The sequence below is a fragment of the Passer domesticus genome, chromosome 14 (genome assembly GCF_036417665.1).
Source record: "Passer domesticus isolate bPasDom1 chromosome 14, bPasDom1.hap1, whole genome shotgun sequence".
In the NCBI taxonomy this organism is placed as follows: domain Eukaryota; kingdom Metazoa; phylum Chordata; class Aves; order Passeriformes; family Passeridae; genus Passer; species Passer domesticus.
The window spans coordinates 832,524-851,260 of NC_087487.1; the positions used below are offsets into that span (position 1 = coordinate 832,524).

Here is an 18,737-nt window from a genome sequence, read left to right on the forward strand (position 1 = left end):
ACATAAATGTGAATTCTATAATTATATGTACCTTGTCTTCTGTCATCACCTAGTATACCAAGTGAAAAGCAATACATAACTCACCATGTTACATCCATAGGCCAGTAATTTTAATCCTAGGGGTGTTAGAGTGAAATTATTCCTGGTAACAGGATCATCTGCTGGCATCCCTGTACAGTACCCTAAAGAAAGGAAGAGCCTACCCAAACTGTGCTGGGTGGCTGCAGCATCTGGCAATGGATGAAAGAGCTTCCATGGGTTCAGAGATGTCCTGGGGGTAAGGATAAGGACAGAGGCTGTTTCAGCACAGTAGCTGACCTGCCTGTAGGAATTGTTGCCTTGTCCTAGGGGTGAGACTTGTGCAAGCTGGGTCACCAGCTGCTGAAATAGTTTTGTTTGCTTCTTAGTGTAATCATGGGCATGTGAAGGTTTTGAGGCTGAAACTGGCAGGAATGACACATCAGAGAAACCTGTGTCACATTGTTGAAGGCCTTTCTTATTGAGTGTGTCTGTAACTAAGGGTTCAAACCATGTGCAGTGATTTGAAACCTCTGTTCAAGTGCTATGAAGAGGTCTCATTTTCTTCCTTCAGAAAAGAGGAAATGGAGTATATGCAGCAAATGCCTTCCAGAATGTCTAAGAAAAGAAGTGTTGTGTTTGTTTATTGCAGCAAAAAGTGTCTGGAAACAAATGCCCTGTGTGCAGAGTAGCTGAGGGGTAGATGTTCAGAGGAAAGAGCCCATGTGAGGAAGGGACAGTATTGTTCCTTAGAACAAGTCCCTTTGAACTGCCCCAGCAAAAGCCATGGCTTGAAATGAGAGGTTCCTAAGCACTGGAAGATTTTTTTTCTGAAATAGCTTCACACTGGTAGGATGGGGGACTTCCTGCCCAAAAATTCTATAATGAGATCTTATAACTGTGTAGTTTTAGCTGTAGTAGAGGATTAGATTTAAAGGCCTTTCAGTCCCTTTATCATCTGGTTTTGGCTTGCTGCAGGTGTTTTTGGCTAGTCTCTGCTATTTAAAAGCTCATCGGGTGTCAGATTAACTCATTGGGATTAACCCAGTAGTGTCTGAATGAATGGCCAGGCTGCTCTCCAGCAGTGTTTTGGAACAAACAGTTGTTGAAATTCTGCTGAGCAGAAGCTGCTGGCTTTAGTACTTCTGCTGATGCAGATTACTTCTAACAGCTGATACAGAACTACAATTACATATTCCATAAAGGATTCACTATGTGCTGAAAACAAGATGACTACAGTCTTCTGTTTTTCTCCCCTCTTATTTGAACACAACTGAACTGAAGAGAATTAAAATTGCTCTTTTCAAATAAACAGCTTATTTTGTGCTGAGTTTAAGCAACACTGGATAGCATTGGGAATGTTGTACATTGCAGCAAGCTTTCATGCTGATCTCGTGGCAAAGTTTTTATTTGGTAAAAGGAGAAAGAATTTCCTACATTTCACCTTGAACTACAATTGGTAAACTACAATTACATAAAGGAAGTCTTTAAGAGGAACTACTGTTCACAGGTATTGAAAATATTAACTTTATCCATGGTCTCCCCCCTGCTGCTTTTATAGGGTTGATCCTGATAGCCCACTGCATAGTGATCTTCAGGTCTTAAAAGAAAAAGAAGGTGTAGAATACATTTTACTCAACTTCTCTTTTAAGGTAAGTGTCTGTAGGATGAAAAGCTGCAATTAAATTTGAGGCTTACTATAGAAAATTACTGAAATGACCCTCAGCTGTTACTTGGGTAATAATGGAACTGTGGCATTAAAAAACAGGACAGGAAAAGAAAACTAACTTTTAAGTTCAGCACTGAAGCTTCCCAAAAAAAAGCTTTTTAGCCAACTCTATGGAAAGGGAATTTTTACAGAACTGAAAACTTGTAGTACTTCAAATCTGATTTGATACATAAGATTATTGAAATACTTTCTGTTTGGGAAGCAATATCACAGTATTTTCCTTAACTGTTTTTTTTTATTATTCTTCTCAGGATAACTTCCCTTTTGATCCTCCCTTTGTGCGAGTGGTGTCTCCTGTGCTCACTGGAGGGTAGGTTTGAGTTACCCTGCAGAAACTGTGCTTTCTGGTCAAAATGTAACAACTTGAAAAACTCTGTGCCTGCCATGTGTGTAAGAACTGACCTCTGCGGGGGTTAACCTTGATCTTCCTTCTCCTGTTGAAGGGTGCTTTGGGTTGGTGCTTTGAAGGGCTCTTGATCCCTGCGTTGCCTTAAGTTTGCTGTAAAGTCTTACCTGTCTCTCTATTGCTGGTAACACTACCATACATTTTTTAAAAAAAAATTCCTTGAATGCTAATCCAAAACCACAAAATTTAATTGAAAACATGCTCCAAATGTCATCTAAAGCATATTTGAACTTTTGTCTTTGGGACTTGAATATATCCATGGAGAGACGATTAAATTCACCTTCCAAGGCTTTTATGCATGTACTGGTGACAGGAAATGATACCTTGCTTTTGAAAATGCAGTCTGTGATAGCTGGTGCTGATTCTTACGTGATTTGAATTGCCATGTGTACTTCTTTAATTCAGTAAATGGTTAGTGCAGTTAAATAGGGTTCCTGAGGGCTGCTGCTGTCTCAAAATTAAACAAGCAGACCCAAACACAGAAAATTCATTGGATTCTAATTTGATTGTACAGACTTCTTTTTAGAATGAAAAAAAGGATGGCTTTTCAGTAGTCATTTCCCTCTGAATGTCATATGGATCTATAAGGTATAAATGTCTTTATCATAGAGGAGAATACATTTTGGCAGTGGTAATTTCTCTTCCCTCAGTCCAGGTGTTGTCATGCTCAGGTGTTCTGCTGAGTCCCAGTCAGCACAATGGATAAAGTGTTTTTAAAATTTAAAAAAGGTATTTACAGGAAAAGAGGAAGAAAAGATCTGGTTATCTCATATTATTTATAAGTGTTAAACTTCTTTACACAATTGATTTTTTTTGTTGGTTTCTTTTAGCTACACATTGGTACCATGTATATGTAGAGTAGCCATAAAAAGTAACTTTCCTTTTTCCATGGTCTCTGCAGTTGTGCAGAATAGCTCAGTCAGTGATTTAAACTAAGTCTAGTTAGCAAACAAGATTTTTTGTTGCACTATGCTAATTTTCTTTGCCTAAGTATGACAGGGATAACTAGTTACAATATATTACTGATTAAAGGGCATTTCAGCTTTATGAACAAAGAATTGAACAAAGAAGCTGGCAAGAGCTTAAAGTGCTGTGAGCACTTGCATCTTTTTACTAACTGCTGATGTCAAGTGTATTTTTTTCACATTTGTTTCTAGGTATGTCCTAGGTGGAGGTGCATTATGCATGGAACTTCTTACTAAACAGGTGAATATGAGCTGTATTATCTGGATAATAAAACATGCCTGCAAATAAGGAAAATAGGTGCTTCTCTTGAGTTGAAGAATCCCTGTGTGGAATAAATGACACACTCCAAAGGAAACATGGTGGAATTAAACCTCAGTCCCACAAGATTTGCCTTGCTGATCTTGTGTGAGGTCTTCTTTTCTGCCTTGGATGGCTCACAAGAGATGTGAGGAGGAGGCAGGCAATGCGAGCAGGTCAGCTTGGAGCCCTCAGAATTTCTGTGAGGAAGGAGTGTGGAGAGTGAGCTCTGGGAAGTAAGACCTGTTGGTTTCTTTTCTAGAAGCCTCTTCAACTGCGTAAAGTGAGCTCTGGAGAAGTGAGGAATACAGATGATTACAGTCATAGATGATTTGTGTAGACAGAGTGATTTTCTCTTTAAAATAAGTAAATTAATGAAGTAACTTACTTGCAGGCTCTTGCAGAAACTCTTGCTAACTCTGGAAGGTAAAGCAATACCAGAGATGAGAAAAATTCTTACAACTTACTGAATTGACTTCATTAGAGATCAGTCTTGTCTACTTCTTGAAAAAAGGATTTGTCATTTCTGTTGTGACATTGCTGAAAATGTGTCAATGGTGTAAGGATGGAGCTTTTTTGGTTCCTGTCTTGCTGTATTTTGGAAATGTAATTCAGCCTTCTCATTCTTCTTACGAGTTCTTGGTACTAGGACTGTATATAAATCTACAGATTTTTGTGGAAAATAAATGTTAACTGAAAATCAGTAGTTGAAACTGGAATGCAGGGAAAAAAAAAATCCCCAAGCACATGTTCCAAAACAGATTTGTTGAGGTGAGCACAAGAAGCAAGTACATGTTGTATGTTAGCATTCTTTTCCTCCTCCAGGGCTGGAGCAGTGCCTACTCAATAGAATCAGTCATCATGCAGATCAATGCCACTTTAGTCAAAGGAAAAGCCAGAGTACAGTTTGGAGCCAATAAGGTAAATGTGCTGCATTTCTCAATTACACAAATCACTGTTGGGCTTGCAGTTCCTTGCTGACCTGCATAGAAGATGCTTAATGACAGAATTGCTATTGCAAATATATATGCATTTCAAATAGTCTCAAGCCTGTATGAGTTTTTTATTGGCAATTAAACTTTTTTTAATGTAATTACAAGCATATGAGGTGAGTAAAGCCTTGGGATGGGCAGGGTAGGCTTTTGCTATCCTTGTATTGGGAGGGGAGGGGAGGAGGATTAGAATTGGGAGGATTTGGAATTTCTGGCTCTAAGAAGGGAATCTTGAAAGCCAGAAATGTTTCAACATTGTGCATGGACTTAGTTCTACAGTGGGCTTAAAAATATACTTGTTAGAACAGTTTTTCTTGCATGTCTAGATGCAGGTTTTTATATTAGTTTTTTCTCCTTTCAGAATCAATATAATCTAGCAAGAGCACAGCAGTCCTATAAGTCACTAGTACAAATACATGAGAAAAATGGTATGTATATTCTTGCCACTTGGTTCTTGTGTGCACAGCACCCTGGGAATTTGTGTTTGCCACAGAGAAACTTGAAGTGACAAAATGTCTTACTTTGGCTTGGGAAGACCATAAATGTTTCTTCCTTCTTTTCTTCTTGCACTAGAAACACTGTAGTGCTTAAATAATTTGACTGTGATCATTGCAACTTTTCCAGTTTACTTGAATGTTGTGTGTGTGTTCCTGCTGCTTCTTGAATGTCAGCTGCATTTCATGTTCAGCCAGTTGATCTAGGAACCTTAAGGACTCTTAATATTGGTGAAGTATCTGCTGGGAGTCAAGAACCTAGTGGAAATAATCATTAATGAAGAGAGGGAGTGGGGAAAGAGACCTGAGACTGAAAAATACAAGTCCAAATGAGGTGTACTAGCTTGGAAAGTATACAGTAGAATAGGGAAACACCTGTTTTGGTGTGTGCTTCTTTACTCTATTTAATGTCTCTCTGCTGCATAAAACAAGTGTACAAATGCTTCAGGTATAATTGAATTTACTGTGGCAGTGTGAGAAGCCTGAGGCTTTAAAAGGTTTAAGTAGCTTACATGTTACATAAAGGTAGTCAGCAGAATTGGTGCTCTGGTCTTGTGATGAGGCAGTCAGTGCAGTTACACTTCGTATGTTTGGGGTTCTGGGTTGGACACAATGTCCTCCAGGAATTGAGGTCAGTGTGAACGTGCTTGTGTGACTGCAGTGAGCACCTCAGCTTCCTGCTGTTCACATGGAACATAACACCTGTACTCCTGGGAAGAAGATCAAAGATAACTACTTCAACATCATCTCCAATTTTACAGTATTTTGATCTTGCCGTTAACTGAGCTTTTTGCTCTTTTTGTTTGCTACAAAAGCCAGTGTGGCTGCTTACTTGTATGTCCTACAAGTCTCCAGTCCTGCCTCAGGAGCTGTACACAAAGCATTCACAGTACTCAGTGCTGCTGTGAAAGGTGTCAAGCTTAGAGCTGCTACGTGCTCTCTGGGACAGCACAAACAGGCCTTGTAGTCACTGTACACACATTTAAAGGAAACCTTACAAGAGGGGCAGGGAGAATTAAGATTGGAGCTCTGGAGGTGTCTAGAAAAAGCAGTGCATGCCTGATCAGGTATGATTCAGCTGTTAAACATGCCAAATTGTCAGGAGACCAGTTACTCAACTGGCATTTCTGAGCTTATTCCTACGGTAGGATAAACCATTCAGTTGCTTGTGCATGCCTAACTCTACAGTACACAAAATGGGATTTATATAACTGTCCCAGTGCAGTCATGTTTGTATGTCTATGTTTGTATGTTATATGTTTTAAGTAGCTGGAAGACTTGGGGGTTTTACCTCTCTTCTAATAAGTTTGGTTAGAGCAATGTTACTCCTTCAGCAGCTTCCTCTTGTTGGTGTTCAGCTTGTCCAGCTCAGGATAGCTGCTGCCACAGAAATCAGTGTATGCACACCCAAATATGAGGTCAGATCCTGGAATGTGCCACATGTCTCCCACTGCTGACTTACTGGCATTCAGGGCACTGGCTCTTGCTCAGCTGGCTTTAAGAGGGAAGGACTGAGCCAGGTGAGGCTTCCATCTCCCACAGGTGAAGAGTAGGGTGGTCTGGACCCTGAGGAGTAGGGTGGTCTGGACCCTGAGGAGTGAGGAGTAGGGTGGTCTGGACCCTGAGGAGTAGGGTGGTCTGGACACGGCAGCATTGGTACCTAACATGTCTCTGTTCTCCACAGGCTGGTACACTCCTCCAAAAGAAGATGGCTAATGCTGAGGACTGTTGCATACCTGGACCAATGTCAACAAAACAAGCTCTTTTTTATGTTTTCCAACACACAGACTCAAGCTATGAGTGCCCCTATAACAGCTGTACTGAGGACTTTAGCTATTAGATAGTTAGTGGATAATCTGTCAACTGACACGTACAGTATAAGTTACAGCCTTACCATTCCGCTCCTCTTAGGCATCTGGACTGAGCAGTTTGGGCCTTTACCATATTTGTTCTTATGGATTAAGCAGATTTGGGCCACGCCCTCCCCTCTCCCTTTTTTATTTGAAAGTATAAACTCTCCCTGCAGCAGGCTATCAACTTACTCAAGATCATACAATAGGAGTGAGTTGTTCGCACACTTCTGTGTATTTCTTACTTTTTGCAAAATGCAGACTGCAGAGATTTGCATTGTATTGTTTCATTTAAAGCCAAGAAGTTTAATACGTTGTTTAACATTGTTTTAGGAAATGTCAGGTCTTGCAAATCACAGTAGTTTTTCTGGTCTAAAATGACTGCGTTTGTAGTATTTTCCAAATTAATGATATAGGAAAAACACATGTATGTTAAGTCATTAAACATTTTTCATGGCTGTATGAGAATATGAACTGTTTCTTGGAAAAGATGCTTTGTTTAGATTATTTTAATTTTTTTGGTTTTTTTTTTCATTTTGTTTTGGTTTTTTGTTTTTATGCAGAGCAAGGCTGTGCCAATAAAACCTTGTAACTAGTCACTTCCACTGGGGCATCAGAACTTGCTGGGCTGTTCCTGCTACTTGTTGGCTCAATCTCCTTAACAAGAAGAGCCACAGTATGAAGCTTGAAGTTATTTAAAATACTAAAAACCTTTATAGGTGTTCCATTTTATTAACGGGTTGTTGCAATCATTTCTAAACTAATGAACTTGTAAAGTGATTGGCACAAATTGAGATGAAAGTCCTTGAATGAAAAAATTTTATATAAAAGCTACAATAAAGTACAAAAACATGTCATCCAATTCAGAGGTGTAAGAAATGCTGCCATAGTCATGACGGTGGTTTCTGTTATTGAAAGACTAATGGGAACTGCTGTTTCTTCATTAGGAGATGAGTCTGGGTCTATGTACTTACACAATTTCATTGCCTTACCGGAATCGACTCTTATTTTGGCTGTAGTACTAGTCCTTAGGCCTGTGCGCTCCTCGGGCCGAGTGAAGGGTGTGTTCCATGGATTGAGCATTTTCACAAGTGCAGAAGCATGTTTTTATGGGTTTTTTTTTTAGTTGACTATCGAACTTGTGCTCTTTTCTCTATCAGGCGCCCGCGGGTCCTTGTGCATTTGCTTCTAGATGCAGTTTTTAGCTCGAGAAGCGAGCCGGGCGCCGTTCGGCGCCGCTCCCAGAGCGCGCCGCGGCCGCTGCGCTGGGGCCGCCGCCCTGCGGCGCATGCTTCGGTGTGGGTTCCTTTTCTTCTGGCAGAGTTCCTTGGCAATGTACAGTAATTTGTAAACTTGCATCAAGTTTATGAATAAAAAGCATTTTACGAAGAGCTGTGTCCGTGCTGGGGCCCGGGGCGCGAGGGAAGGGGGGAGGTGAGAGCGGGACGAGTCCTCCGCGCTGCTAGGCGGCGCCACTGTAGTGGCTCGTGCCCCCTCGCGCTGACCGGAAGCTGCCTCAGGCGCGGGGGCGCACGGGTCACGTGACGCGGGGCGGCGGTCCGGGCCGGCGGCGGGGCCATGGAAGCCGCGGCCAAGGGCAGCTACGTCCTCGCCAACCTCGCCGAGGTGGTGGAGCGCGTCCTCGGCTTCCTGCCCACCAAGGCGCTGCTGCGGGCCGCTTGGTAAGGGCCGGGGCCGCGGGGTGGGCGGCGGCCGGCTCCGCTCGGCGGGGCGGTGCGGCCGACGCGCGGTGTCCGTGTTGTGTTGCAGCGTGTGCCGGCTATGGAGGGAGTGCGCCCGGCGGACGCTGCGGACGCGGCAGCGGATCGCGTGGGTGTCGGCGCTGGAGCCGGGCCCCGCCGAGAACCACGCGCTGGTGCGCGCGCTGGCCCGCGAGCTCGAGGTGAGGGGCGCGAGCTGGGCGCCGTGGCTTAAACGCTGAAAACGCTTCTTCCAACCGCTCGGCAAAAGGGACGTGCTCGGAGGCATGGGTGGTTTTGACAGTTCAAGCGTTGCGTGTTGATACACCGATCAAAACGCCGAGGATTTGCAGTTCAGGGCACATCTGTTCATCGCGGCAATCTTGTTAAGAGGTTAACCTTCATAGTCTAGGAGACACTGAGTGAACACTGCAGGACTTCTCTGTCTGGCAAGATTAACTTGGTGCTGGGTCTTCACTACGCAAAGATTCATGTCAGGCTCTTCCCACAGCAGGCAGATCGGTGATAAACCACCTGGACAAGAAGGGCCGGGAGCGCCTCTGCCCCGTGTCCTAGCACCAGCGCTGGTGAACGGCAGACGTCAATAGCCACGAGTGCAAGGAGTTTAGACAGTGCTAAAAGAAGGAGTAGAGTTGTGGGCCAGTCTGCTGAGCTGTTCTAGCTTCTGTGAGGTTTGGGTCAGCTACCTGCCTGTGGGCATTTCTGAGGTTAATGAGAGGTTCTGTTGGCTGACAGGAGCCTGGTGAGGGGGGAGGGACCGCTGTGGGCCGGCGGTGGAGCAGGAGCAGTTTCTCCTTGGTTTCTGCCCCCACTTTCCCTCCACTCTGTCCTGTCTTGTGTCCTCCTCCGCCTGTGTCTTTGCAGAAGGTGCACGTGCTGCCCCAGACCGTGCTCTACATCGCTGATGCAGAGACCTTCAGCGGGCACGAGGAGTGTCACGAGCAAAAGAAAGGTAAAGCCCGGACCTAACCCACTTCCACTTAAAGATACGTGGGATGTAAGCAGAGCATAATCAGCTGAAAGGGAATTCTGTGTTTCGGTTTCAGTGGAAAGAAAATGTTTTGCAGGAACTGTGACCACGTAGCGTTGTTTTGTGGTATGGAGCAGCTCACAGGTCTTTGTTAATGTGCACAGATGGGTTCCTGTCCCTTCTGTGCAGGACGCAGAGTGTGTGCCTGCCGGCAGCCCCGTGCTCTCGGGGAGCAGCACAGACCAGTGTGCTGTTACCAGAGCGGCCACTGATGGGCAGCATTGCTTAAACAGGACGGGGTTGGCTGTGGGATTTGCTCAGAACACACTTTTACTGCTGTCTGATGGGGTTTTTTTTGTTTCCTCTTATTTTAACAGCCAGAAAAAGAAACAGTAAAGAAACGGCTCTCGCACTTGAAAAGTTGTTGCCAAAGCGATGTCAGGTTCTTGGACTGGTCACCCCAGGGATTGTAGGTAGGAGCAAAATGTGTGGGTTTTTTAGAGGTCAGCTTGAAGGTGTTATTTCCCACCTTGTTCAGCACTGCCTTCAATTTTAAGGAGTTCACAGTGTCTCTGCTAAGTGACGTGGAGCTTGCTTCATGTATTGCAGTTATAATTAAAAGGGTTGATTTAATTGGGCAGGCAGCTTTCCCTGGCACCTTAATGTACTTATTGAATGTTGCTCAGATTTATCTATACATTTCAGTCATATTGTGACTAATTGTAGAGGGCATCTTGGTATATTCCTGGTTGTAATGGTCCAGCAGGAGGCATATGCAGTAACTGGAAAATTCACGGCCTCCTGTGGCAGGCTTGTTCTCATGCTTCACTTTTATCATTAGAAAATTGTTTTTTATAGTTTCTCACCTTAAATTCACTTCCCACATTATAAGTAAGGTGTTTGATTGTTGTCATTACCATATTTTATTAATACACTCCCAATTTTTGTGTCAGTTTTGCTTTACACTGTCATTACATGCTTATGGGACACCTTAAAAACTTGAATATGTCTGTGTGCCTGCGGACATTGGCAGGAGGGCTTGTATTGTACTGTTCTTGTTTTCCTAATGTTTTATATGTGGTGTGCCTGGGGAGATATGCATAAATATATCCATGTCTCCATGTCAAAACTGACTTCAGTGGGGTCGATAGCCAGGAGGACCTACATTTTTCATCTCTCCAAAACACTAACCAAAAAACTCACACCAGTTTTCGGTTAGATAAGTTGTTACAGAAATAAATTGTCATGTTTTACATCACCTGAGCTGTTCAATGCCTTTCTGCCCGTGTCAGTGTAAATTAATGTATTAGAATCTCTGAACACAAGATGCTTGGTTTTGTCTCTGTAGTTACCCCGATGGGTTCAAGCAGCAATCAGCCTCAAGAAATTGAAGAGGGCGAAGCTGGGTTTGCTCTGTTGTTTCCCAAAATTGATGGGGTGAAAATTCATACCTTCCATTTTTCCAAAGATGTGAAGAACAGGGTATTTGATGAAAGCAAATTTGCTGAAGCAGGTATGTCATTTTTCTCTCCTCTATGTGGGCTTTTATGAGGTGCTGCTCTCTGAGGTGCCAGTAGAGTTCTGAATAGAACCAGCAGTTTCTGTACTGGCTCCAAGAGCCTCTGTGGGGCTCCAGCTGATGGCTGCACATCTCTGCTCCTCCCAGTCTCTGGACTGCTAAGCAGAAGTCATCCTGAGAATCGGGTTCCAGTTACTTCAGTTACATTTCAAGTGGAGCTGTTCGGAGAGAAGTGTGATGTAATATTTGAGGAGGAACTAGGATGGTTAGACTTCAGAGTTCAGGATTTAAAAATAAGGGGATCAGTGTTGGCTTTTGTTTGTAGGTCTGAAGAATAACCCAGATCTCCGTGTTGTTCTTCTGTTTGGCTACAACTCCTGGAAGACTGGAGCTACTCGATTTCTTCATCAAATAGTCAATCCATTGAATGAGAAAAGTATCATCCTGGCTGGAGGACAAGTGGAGAGCTTTACATCACTGACCTCTGAGAAGTAGGTATTTTTTTCAAGGTAAATTATGAAAAAGATTTAACATGAGAGAAACATTGCAGATCCATAGCCTTCTAGTAATATTGAAAATCCCCTTTACCAGTAGTAAAATAACAATTTCTTAAAGGGAAAAATGCCACAACTGCTACACTGTGATGTAGCCAGAAAAGCTGGAAGCTTGGCATGGCTGTGTTACAATTTGGATTCTGGAAACCCAGCTAGGAGAAATCCAATGAAAAGGAGATTTCTAGCTTCAGATACCTTTGTGTGTTTATTGCAGTCAGCATTTAATTTCTGGAGTGCAGGTGGGTGAGTGCCTGTTGTGATGGAGCCCAGGCTGTGAACATGTGTTTGTGTATCTGCCTCAGTTTGGCTCACAGCACGGAGCAGTAGCTGCACACACAGCAAGGCTGTGCCCCAGGAGCTCACCTGATCCACAGTGGCTGCTGAAGGATGTGTCACTTGGTCCTGTGGAGCACGGTGCAACCATGCCCATAGCTCCTCTCGTCCCACTGGGGCTGGAGTCCATACTAATATCAACATTCTTCTTGCATCTGATTTTGCCAGCTGCACCATTGCCCCAGAGAAGGGAGCTGACTTTAAATGAAGTCACTGCAGATAAAGGTTAAATACATAACTACTTAACCCCATGTGTCCTGGCCAACCAATTTAAAGCAACATGAATCCAAAACCTGTATTGACTGCTGCCCTGCTTCGATGTATAAATCCTCAGTGGCTTTGCTTGTCTTAAGTTTAACTGATATGTTAGTTGGAATTGCAGAGCTGTGACATACACAAACTACTGAGTTCAGCATGAGTGAAACAAGTTTATGGTCAATACCTAGTAATGGATGTGGAAGTTTTTCTTTGTGAAAGGTTGCTACATAAAAGCATTGCTAAAATATGAACTCTTTGGTTTGCTTTTTAACTTTGATTGGTATCTGAGTCACTGCATTGTCGGCTGCTTTGACCCTACGGCTGCCGCAGCAGCAGCTCAGGCTGGTGAGAAGTGGTGCCCCCACAATGTTCTCTAACTCAGCGCCTGTTCCCTTTCAGTAACCACGCCCAGCCTGGTGACGCCTGCGGTGTGGTTGGGCTGGCTTTCAGCGGTCCCCAGATCCAGAGTGCCACTGTCCTGCTAGACCAGGATGTGGCTGACGAGAGGACAGCAGAAGCGGCCATGCAGCGTCTCAAAGCAGCGAACATCCCCGAGCACAACACCATTGGCTTCATGTTCGCCTGTGTTGGCAGAGGATATCGGCATTACAAAACCAAAAGGAATATGGAAGCAGATGCATTTAGGAAGTTTTTTCCAAATGTACCCCTCTTTGGCTTTTTTGGACATGGGGAAATAGGATGTGATCGAATAGTTACTGGGAATTTCGTGTTAAGAGAATGTAATGACATAAAGGATGACCTGCTTCATGGTTATACTACAGTTATGACTCTTATTCACCTTGGTTCAACTAAAGCAAACCAAGCATAAGTAAGGTTTAATGCTTCAGTGAGCTGTTTGTTTCATTCCAGAGAGCTGAGAAGTCTGGAAGAGTGGACATCTTGCAGTCAAAGCCCCTTCCAAAACATAAACATCATTTTGGTAATGTTATTGAGTCTTGTAGTTGCAATAGAGTTTACTGTAATATCTGTGAGAAAACCTTGCATTTTTTGTAGTCCCCTGTACATACCAGAATTGCAGGAAATTATATTTGATGGAATTCTGTATTTGAAGAAAGCCTCTTTCTTCCAAAATGAAAATGGTTTCTACACATCATAGAATATGCTGAATTGGAAGGGCCCATCAGAATCGTTGAGTCCTACTCTTGGCCCTGAACAGGACACCCCAAGAATCCCACCAAGTGCCTGAGAGTGTTGTCCAAAATCTTTTTGAGCTCAGGCAGGGCTTGGTGCTCTGACCACTTTCCTGGGGAGCCTGGTCCAGTGTCCAGCCACTCTGGGTGATAAACTTTTTCCTGATATCCAACCTAAACTTCTCTGGCTCAGCTTCGTGCCACTTCCTTGAGTTCTGGCACTGGTCATGAGAGTGAAGAGATACTGAAGACCACAACGAGGTCTCCCCTCAGTCTCCTCCCGGCTGAGCAAACCAAGTGTCCTCAGCTACTCCTCATAAGGCTTCTCCTCCAGATCCTTCCCTTCCTCATGGCATTCCTCTGCACCCACTCTAAACTTGATGGTTTTTTATATGGAGGTGCCCAAAACTGCCCCAGAGCAGAGCGGAGCAGGACAATCTCCCTGGCCTGGCTGGTGGTGCTGGGCTTGATGCCCCCAGGACATGTTTGGCCCTCCTGGGTGCCAGGACACAGCTTCCCATCAACCTCAGCTCCCTTCCCAGAGCTGCTCCCCACCCTCCTGCTCCCCAGCCCCTACACACAACCAGGGCTGCGCTGGCCCAGGTGCAGAATCCAGCACTTGCATTGTTACATTTCAGGTGGCTGGTGATTGCCCATCTCTCTGTCAGTGTCTCTGCAGGGTCTCTCTCACTGAGAGAGTTGACAGCTCCTTCTAACTTAGTGTCAATGGCAAACACAAACCCAAATGTAGAAAGAAACAGTACTTTGATGTGCTCTATTTATGCATATAAAGCACTCTAGAAAAAACACTGATGCATTAAATCTACTGTTTCCTGGATTTTATTTCTAGAGAGATGCAGAACCTTCCCAGAATCCTACTTGCAAAATTGAAGTGTTACTAGATAAAATCAATTAAAGTCTTTAGAGAAAAGTAACAAAGTACTTGTTAAATAAAGATAGAAGTATGTAAAAGTACCTTTCCTTCTATTCTTAGGGAAAGCTCTGATTTAAAGATGTTGTCCAGCTAAGAGTTCAGGTGGGCTCACCACCTTGAACTGAATTTCAGCTGCTCAACTGTGTGGCTCAGAATATAGTGGTTGCCTCTTCTCCTGTAGTGTGATTACAATCTTTTAAATCCAGGGTGCTTAGAAATAAATCTATCTATATTTAAGTTTTTATAAGAAGTTTTTTGTCCTTAAATTTGGAATTGTGGGACACACAAGATCTGGCTATATTATATTTATATAGAGACTTTAAGTAAGACTTGTGCTTCTGTATGTTTTTCCCGTGCTTTTACATCAGTCACCTGTTTGATTGCTGCAGCTGGCATGTAGTATCAAGTAAGTAAATTCAGCATAGTCTCAGTGTACTTAATATATATTTGCTGTTTTTTAAATTCTTTCTTCTCTTTTATTTTCACGTAGTAATACAATGACAAGAAAATAAGATTGATTTTGCACCATATCACCAGGTTTCTAAAAGCTAAATCAGGCAGCTGGCCCATTTTCAGTGTAGTAAGAAAATACTTACCTGTATGTTGTAACAAAGTAACAAGTTTTGCTTTAAATGTACCAAGGAAGAAGACTTCAGTTAGCAATTTTATGTCCATGTCTAGTTAAAACTTTTCCTGAACTTGGCCTAGCAAGCTTTAGTAGGGGTGTATCTGAGCATTAACTGTTGTCAGCTGAGCACAGACAGCACTTCCCCATGGCTGTATTGATGATGGGGTTTTTTAATTAGAAGATAGTATGAGCTGTGAACTCCCAGTGGCAATTTGTGGATGGAAGATTACTAAGTGTGAGTGTGACTTGGACAACATGTAGTTATTTCATTTAGAGGGAAAGGTATCTGGAAGTGGAGTACGGCTGAATTTCAGAGAAGCCCCTTGGTGGGAGGTGATGTGTGTTATTTTAGCATAACCAGAATGTCACATTTGGCCCTTCATGTTTAACAGGACAGAAAGGAAATGTTTCATTTCTGTAATGCAGATAGGATTCCTGGTGCTGTCAGCCATGCTGAGCAGCCTAGGAAGGTTAACTGGTTGCTGTGTTGGAGCAGTCAAAGAGTGATCAACCACGTGTCCTCAAGAAAGACTTGGCCAGAAGGTCAGAGGAGTTGGTGGTGAGCTCAGATGATGGCACAGCTAAACCAGAACCACCAGGGTGGTCTGCAGGGGACAGTCAGCAGGTCCTGTAGCTGAGGAATCTTCAGAGGTAAACACAGTACAGAAAAGGGGGTGGAGGGTGGGGTTGTCTGCATCAGAATCCAGGAATTCTTCTCCAGCATGAAGAAGCGTGGAGATGAATACCACAGAACCATGCACATAGCTGGAACCACTAGAATGTCTGTCCCAGGCCATATCATGCCTTCCATGTGACAGGGAAATGGTGTAAGTAGTTAAATTGCAACATCTGTCATTAAAGTGTTTTGCTACCCAAATTAATTTTGCCTCCATGCTGTTATTTGCTCTTCAACCACAACAACTGAGAGAACCCCAAATATATTTACTTACAAGGTACATGTACCAAAAGGCAGACATAATTGATAGAAAGTCTTGCAGTGCTAACATTTGTATTTGAAGCATTTGTACTTCTGCCACTCAAAAGAAGCAAGCATGAGGTTTTAAAGTGGTTAAAGTTACTTAAATGAGTATTCAGCAATTAAGGCAAATGTAAATAGCAGGATTACTCAAAAGATATCTAAAGGTTTATCTGCAGTTACAGTGCTGACAGTAACGTGTTTCCAGCAAGAGAATTGAGTCCCTAAGTGACCACAACTGGATTTTGGTTTTGTTACAAAAAAGGTAAAACTTGCAAAGTCACAAGACCTGCAGGGAGGAGTGACGGTTTTGCTTCCAAAAGGTAAAGACATTGTTTTTTCCAGTGTTTGAATATGAATGCTTTGCTGCACATTTGTTCTTCATGCATCATTCAATTAATTGATCTGTAGGTTTCAAAAACACAAAAAAATAATAGGCAAGCATTGTGATGTATAACCTTGTACTCACACAACTAAAGCAGCAACTACCAAACATAAAGCTATTACTGCTATCACTTTTATTTTAAAGTTACTACCCAAAGATCTCCTCATTATAGGATGTTTCTGTAACATGCAGTTGTAATAAATTGAGAATAAATTGATAAAGAGGAGCAAAACTTTTAAGAACAAATAGTTACATATGATTCTGAATTAATTTTTTGTAAAAAATTTACCTCAAAACTTACTGTCATTACCCCCTATTAGTTTCTATTTTTCTTTCTAAAAATTGAGAACTTCTTTCTACTAGAAGTAACTGTGGTAGGGGTTCTTAGCTTTCATATCAGAAATTGGAATTAAGTTTTCTGGTGTTTGGCCCTGTGAGAGAACAAGCAAAAAGCTTTTGTCATTCAGATATCTGCTTCTGTTTTACTCAACAGAATGATACAGAAAAATAACATCTGAAGTATAGAAGTTTGCATAGTTAGAAGTTACAAAGATCTTAAGTGTACAGTTAAGTGGTCTTTTATAGGATCTCTTATAGTTTCTGAGCACTCTGCAAACATTAAGAAAGTAATTATTTCCTCCACTGTCTGATTATTTTTCATGATTTCATGGTGGCGAAGATTTTTTTTTTACTTTATGAATCTCTGGTGCATCTCTAAAATCCATTTAATCTTAATACAGCAGTTGTATGTTCTGCAGACAAATGCAGGTAACACAGTTGTTTGAGTCTAATTATCATCTGCAGTTTTCCCTGTTGCTAAGCCCACTTCTCAGGCAGCTTCAGGAGAGGCTGTTTCAGCAGGACTTCAGATTAGCCTTAAGGGGTTCTGAACTGTAGGCTCCAAGGTGAGCAGTGAGGTAAACCAAGCTTACTTCTACTGCTGGTGTGCATTGGTCCTATTTTAGGTCAAACAAATAGAAGTTTAAATATTGTAGGGTCTTTTAATTCATTATTCCATGGCTACCAGCACTTCAGGACAGTGTGGGGTATTACTCTAAAGAGAACATACAGTGAGAAATTGGAAACTAAAAGGAAATGCCTGACAGAGGCTTGGATTATTTGGAAGTGATATCACCTGGATACTTATATTAGAATTATCAGCAGAGAAATAGCTAATTAGATTTTTTTTTTCCAAGTGCTTTCATAACTTAGGTGAAAAAAATTTATTCCCAAATCATTGAGATTTGTGCTTCTAAATGCTTTTGAAATACAATATATAAATTCTCATCATTACATCTCACAGGTTTATCTTCCCTGAGCAGGTAGCACAAAATTCTGAAAATAAATGTTTCAAGATTCACGTCACTGAGTCAGTGGCAGGTCATGTCACCATTCCATGATAAATTTTCACAGCTATGAGAGTTAGAAACAGCTTTTTTTGAATTAAATGCATCTTAGCTGAGTTGTCAATATGGCAACGGTGACGGCAAACAATAATCCTCTCAAAAGAGCAACTCCTGGAATCTTCAGAACTGGTGAAAATACCTGAATGGCAACAAACTCTGTGATGGAGAATGTACAACATAGATTGAAGTGATCCAGTCCTCTTAAAAAATGCCGCCAGTGGAAGCTCACCCAGATTTTTGCAGTCCATTGTTTGCCTACACAGAAGTTTAGATGAAGTATTACTTGCATTGAGAGGAAAATTTGAAAACAGTCTCTTTTAATGTGCACTAGAAAAAGTTTTTAAATGGTACAGAAACTGACATAGAAGTGCATTAGAAAGTGTTAAAAATTGGTTGTGGCTTTAATCTGGGGACCGAAACCAGCAGTATCCTCTGTTATTTCAGGTTCTGCAGCTCTAGAGAGGGTTCCTGCCGAAAGGTTTAAGAGGATCAGTGTCAAAGATGGAACTGAGCAGCAGTTGGTATTTCATTGGTATTTCACAGGGTTTGTATTGCCTGCTCTGCTATCATGAAATGGATCTCTTGCCTTACATACAGATTATGTTGAACAGGCTACAGTTGCCAGGAGAGCAAGAACAGACTTGGATAAGCATAAGCAGATAATTTAGAATAATGACCATTTCTGCTGTGAGAAGTTCTATCCCGCATTTCTTCTTGGCTTTCCAATTTTAAATTTCTTCAAAAATTCAGAGCCAGAAGGAAAATGTTTTCTTTTAGTGCAGCAAATTTTGAAGGAGTTGCACAACATTGAAGTTATCTTTAAAATAGGGAGTGCTACCAAATGGACTTCTGTTGGTTTTTCTGCTCAAAAGACTATGCAGCACAGAGAAATCCTTCTTTTCTTTGAAAAGCCATTTGACCTGTTAATTTAACTGTACTTTGCTCCAGTGTTTGTTTGGGCTGCTAATGAAAAAAAAATTCTATATTGAGTAACATATAAGCAACCTCTTATTTATAGGTCTATAAAGAGATTTCCTGCTAATGGCTGTCAGTTCTGCAAATGATCAAAAGGTTTTTGTGATATATTATGAAGAGACTTTTACTACAAGGTTCTGGCAGGATAACATGATCCCCAGGCATCAAAGAATTT

General features: G+C 42.2%; 2 protein-coding genes and 1 long non-coding RNA gene across 4 annotated transcripts in view; 2 read left to right on the top strand and 1 right to left on the bottom strand.

The window, feature by feature from the left end:
- Window positions 1-7,222, top strand: part of UBE2Q2 (ubiquitin conjugating enzyme E2 Q2) — a 45,565-nt gene extending 38,343 nt beyond the window's left edge. For both annotated transcript variants that reach the window (XM_064389727.1, XM_064389726.1), the window contains 6 exons: window positions 1,580-1,670; window positions 1,999-2,057; window positions 3,311-3,359; window positions 4,242-4,337; window positions 4,770-4,836; window positions 6,587-7,222. In XM_064389727.1, coding sequence (XP_064245797.1) covers window positions 1,580-1,670; window positions 1,999-2,057; window positions 3,311-3,359; window positions 4,242-4,337; window positions 4,770-4,836; window positions 6,587-6,618 — 394 coding nt within the window. In that variant the 3' untranslated portion in view covers window positions 6,619-7,222. The remainder of the gene's footprint in view (window positions 1-1,579; window positions 1,671-1,998; window positions 2,058-3,310; window positions 3,360-4,241; window positions 4,338-4,769; window positions 4,837-6,586) is intronic.
- LOC135281114 (uncharacterized) lies at window positions 489-6,587 on the bottom strand. The gene is made up of 2 exons (XR_010347874.1): window positions 4,930-6,587; window positions 489-4,398 (listed from the first exon to the last, which is right to left on the bottom strand). It is a non-coding gene; the product is annotated as an uncharacterized LOC135281114 (long non-coding RNA).
- A 1,052-nt stretch (window positions 7,223-8,274) lies between the features above and the next one.
- FBXO22 (F-box protein 22) lies at window positions 8,275-15,701 on the top strand. The gene is made up of 7 exons (XM_064389725.1): window positions 8,275-8,434; window positions 8,523-8,655; window positions 9,338-9,425; window positions 9,821-9,916; window positions 10,792-10,956; window positions 11,288-11,453; window positions 12,507-15,701. Exons 1-7 carry the CDS (start codon window positions 8,331-8,333, stop codon window positions 12,934-12,936), a joined length of 1,182 nt encoding a protein of 393 aa, XP_064245795.1. The 5' UTR covers window positions 8,275-8,330; the 3' UTR covers window positions 12,937-15,701.
- Window positions 15,702-18,737: the final 3,036 nt, after the last annotated feature.

Coding starts and splice junctions, on each gene's coding strand:
- FBXO22 (XM_064389725.1), top strand. CDS start 8,331: ATGGAAGCCGCGGCCAAGGGCAGCTACGTCCTCGCCAACCTCGCCGAG. Junction 8,656..9,337: donor CGCTGGCCCGCGAGCTCGAG/GTGAGGGGCGCG, acceptor GTGTCTTTGCAG/AAGGTGCACGTGCTGCCCCA. Junction 9,917..10,791: donor GGTCACCCCAGGGATTGTAG/GTAGGAGCAAAA, acceptor TTGTCTCTGTAG/TTACCCCGATGGGTTCAAGC.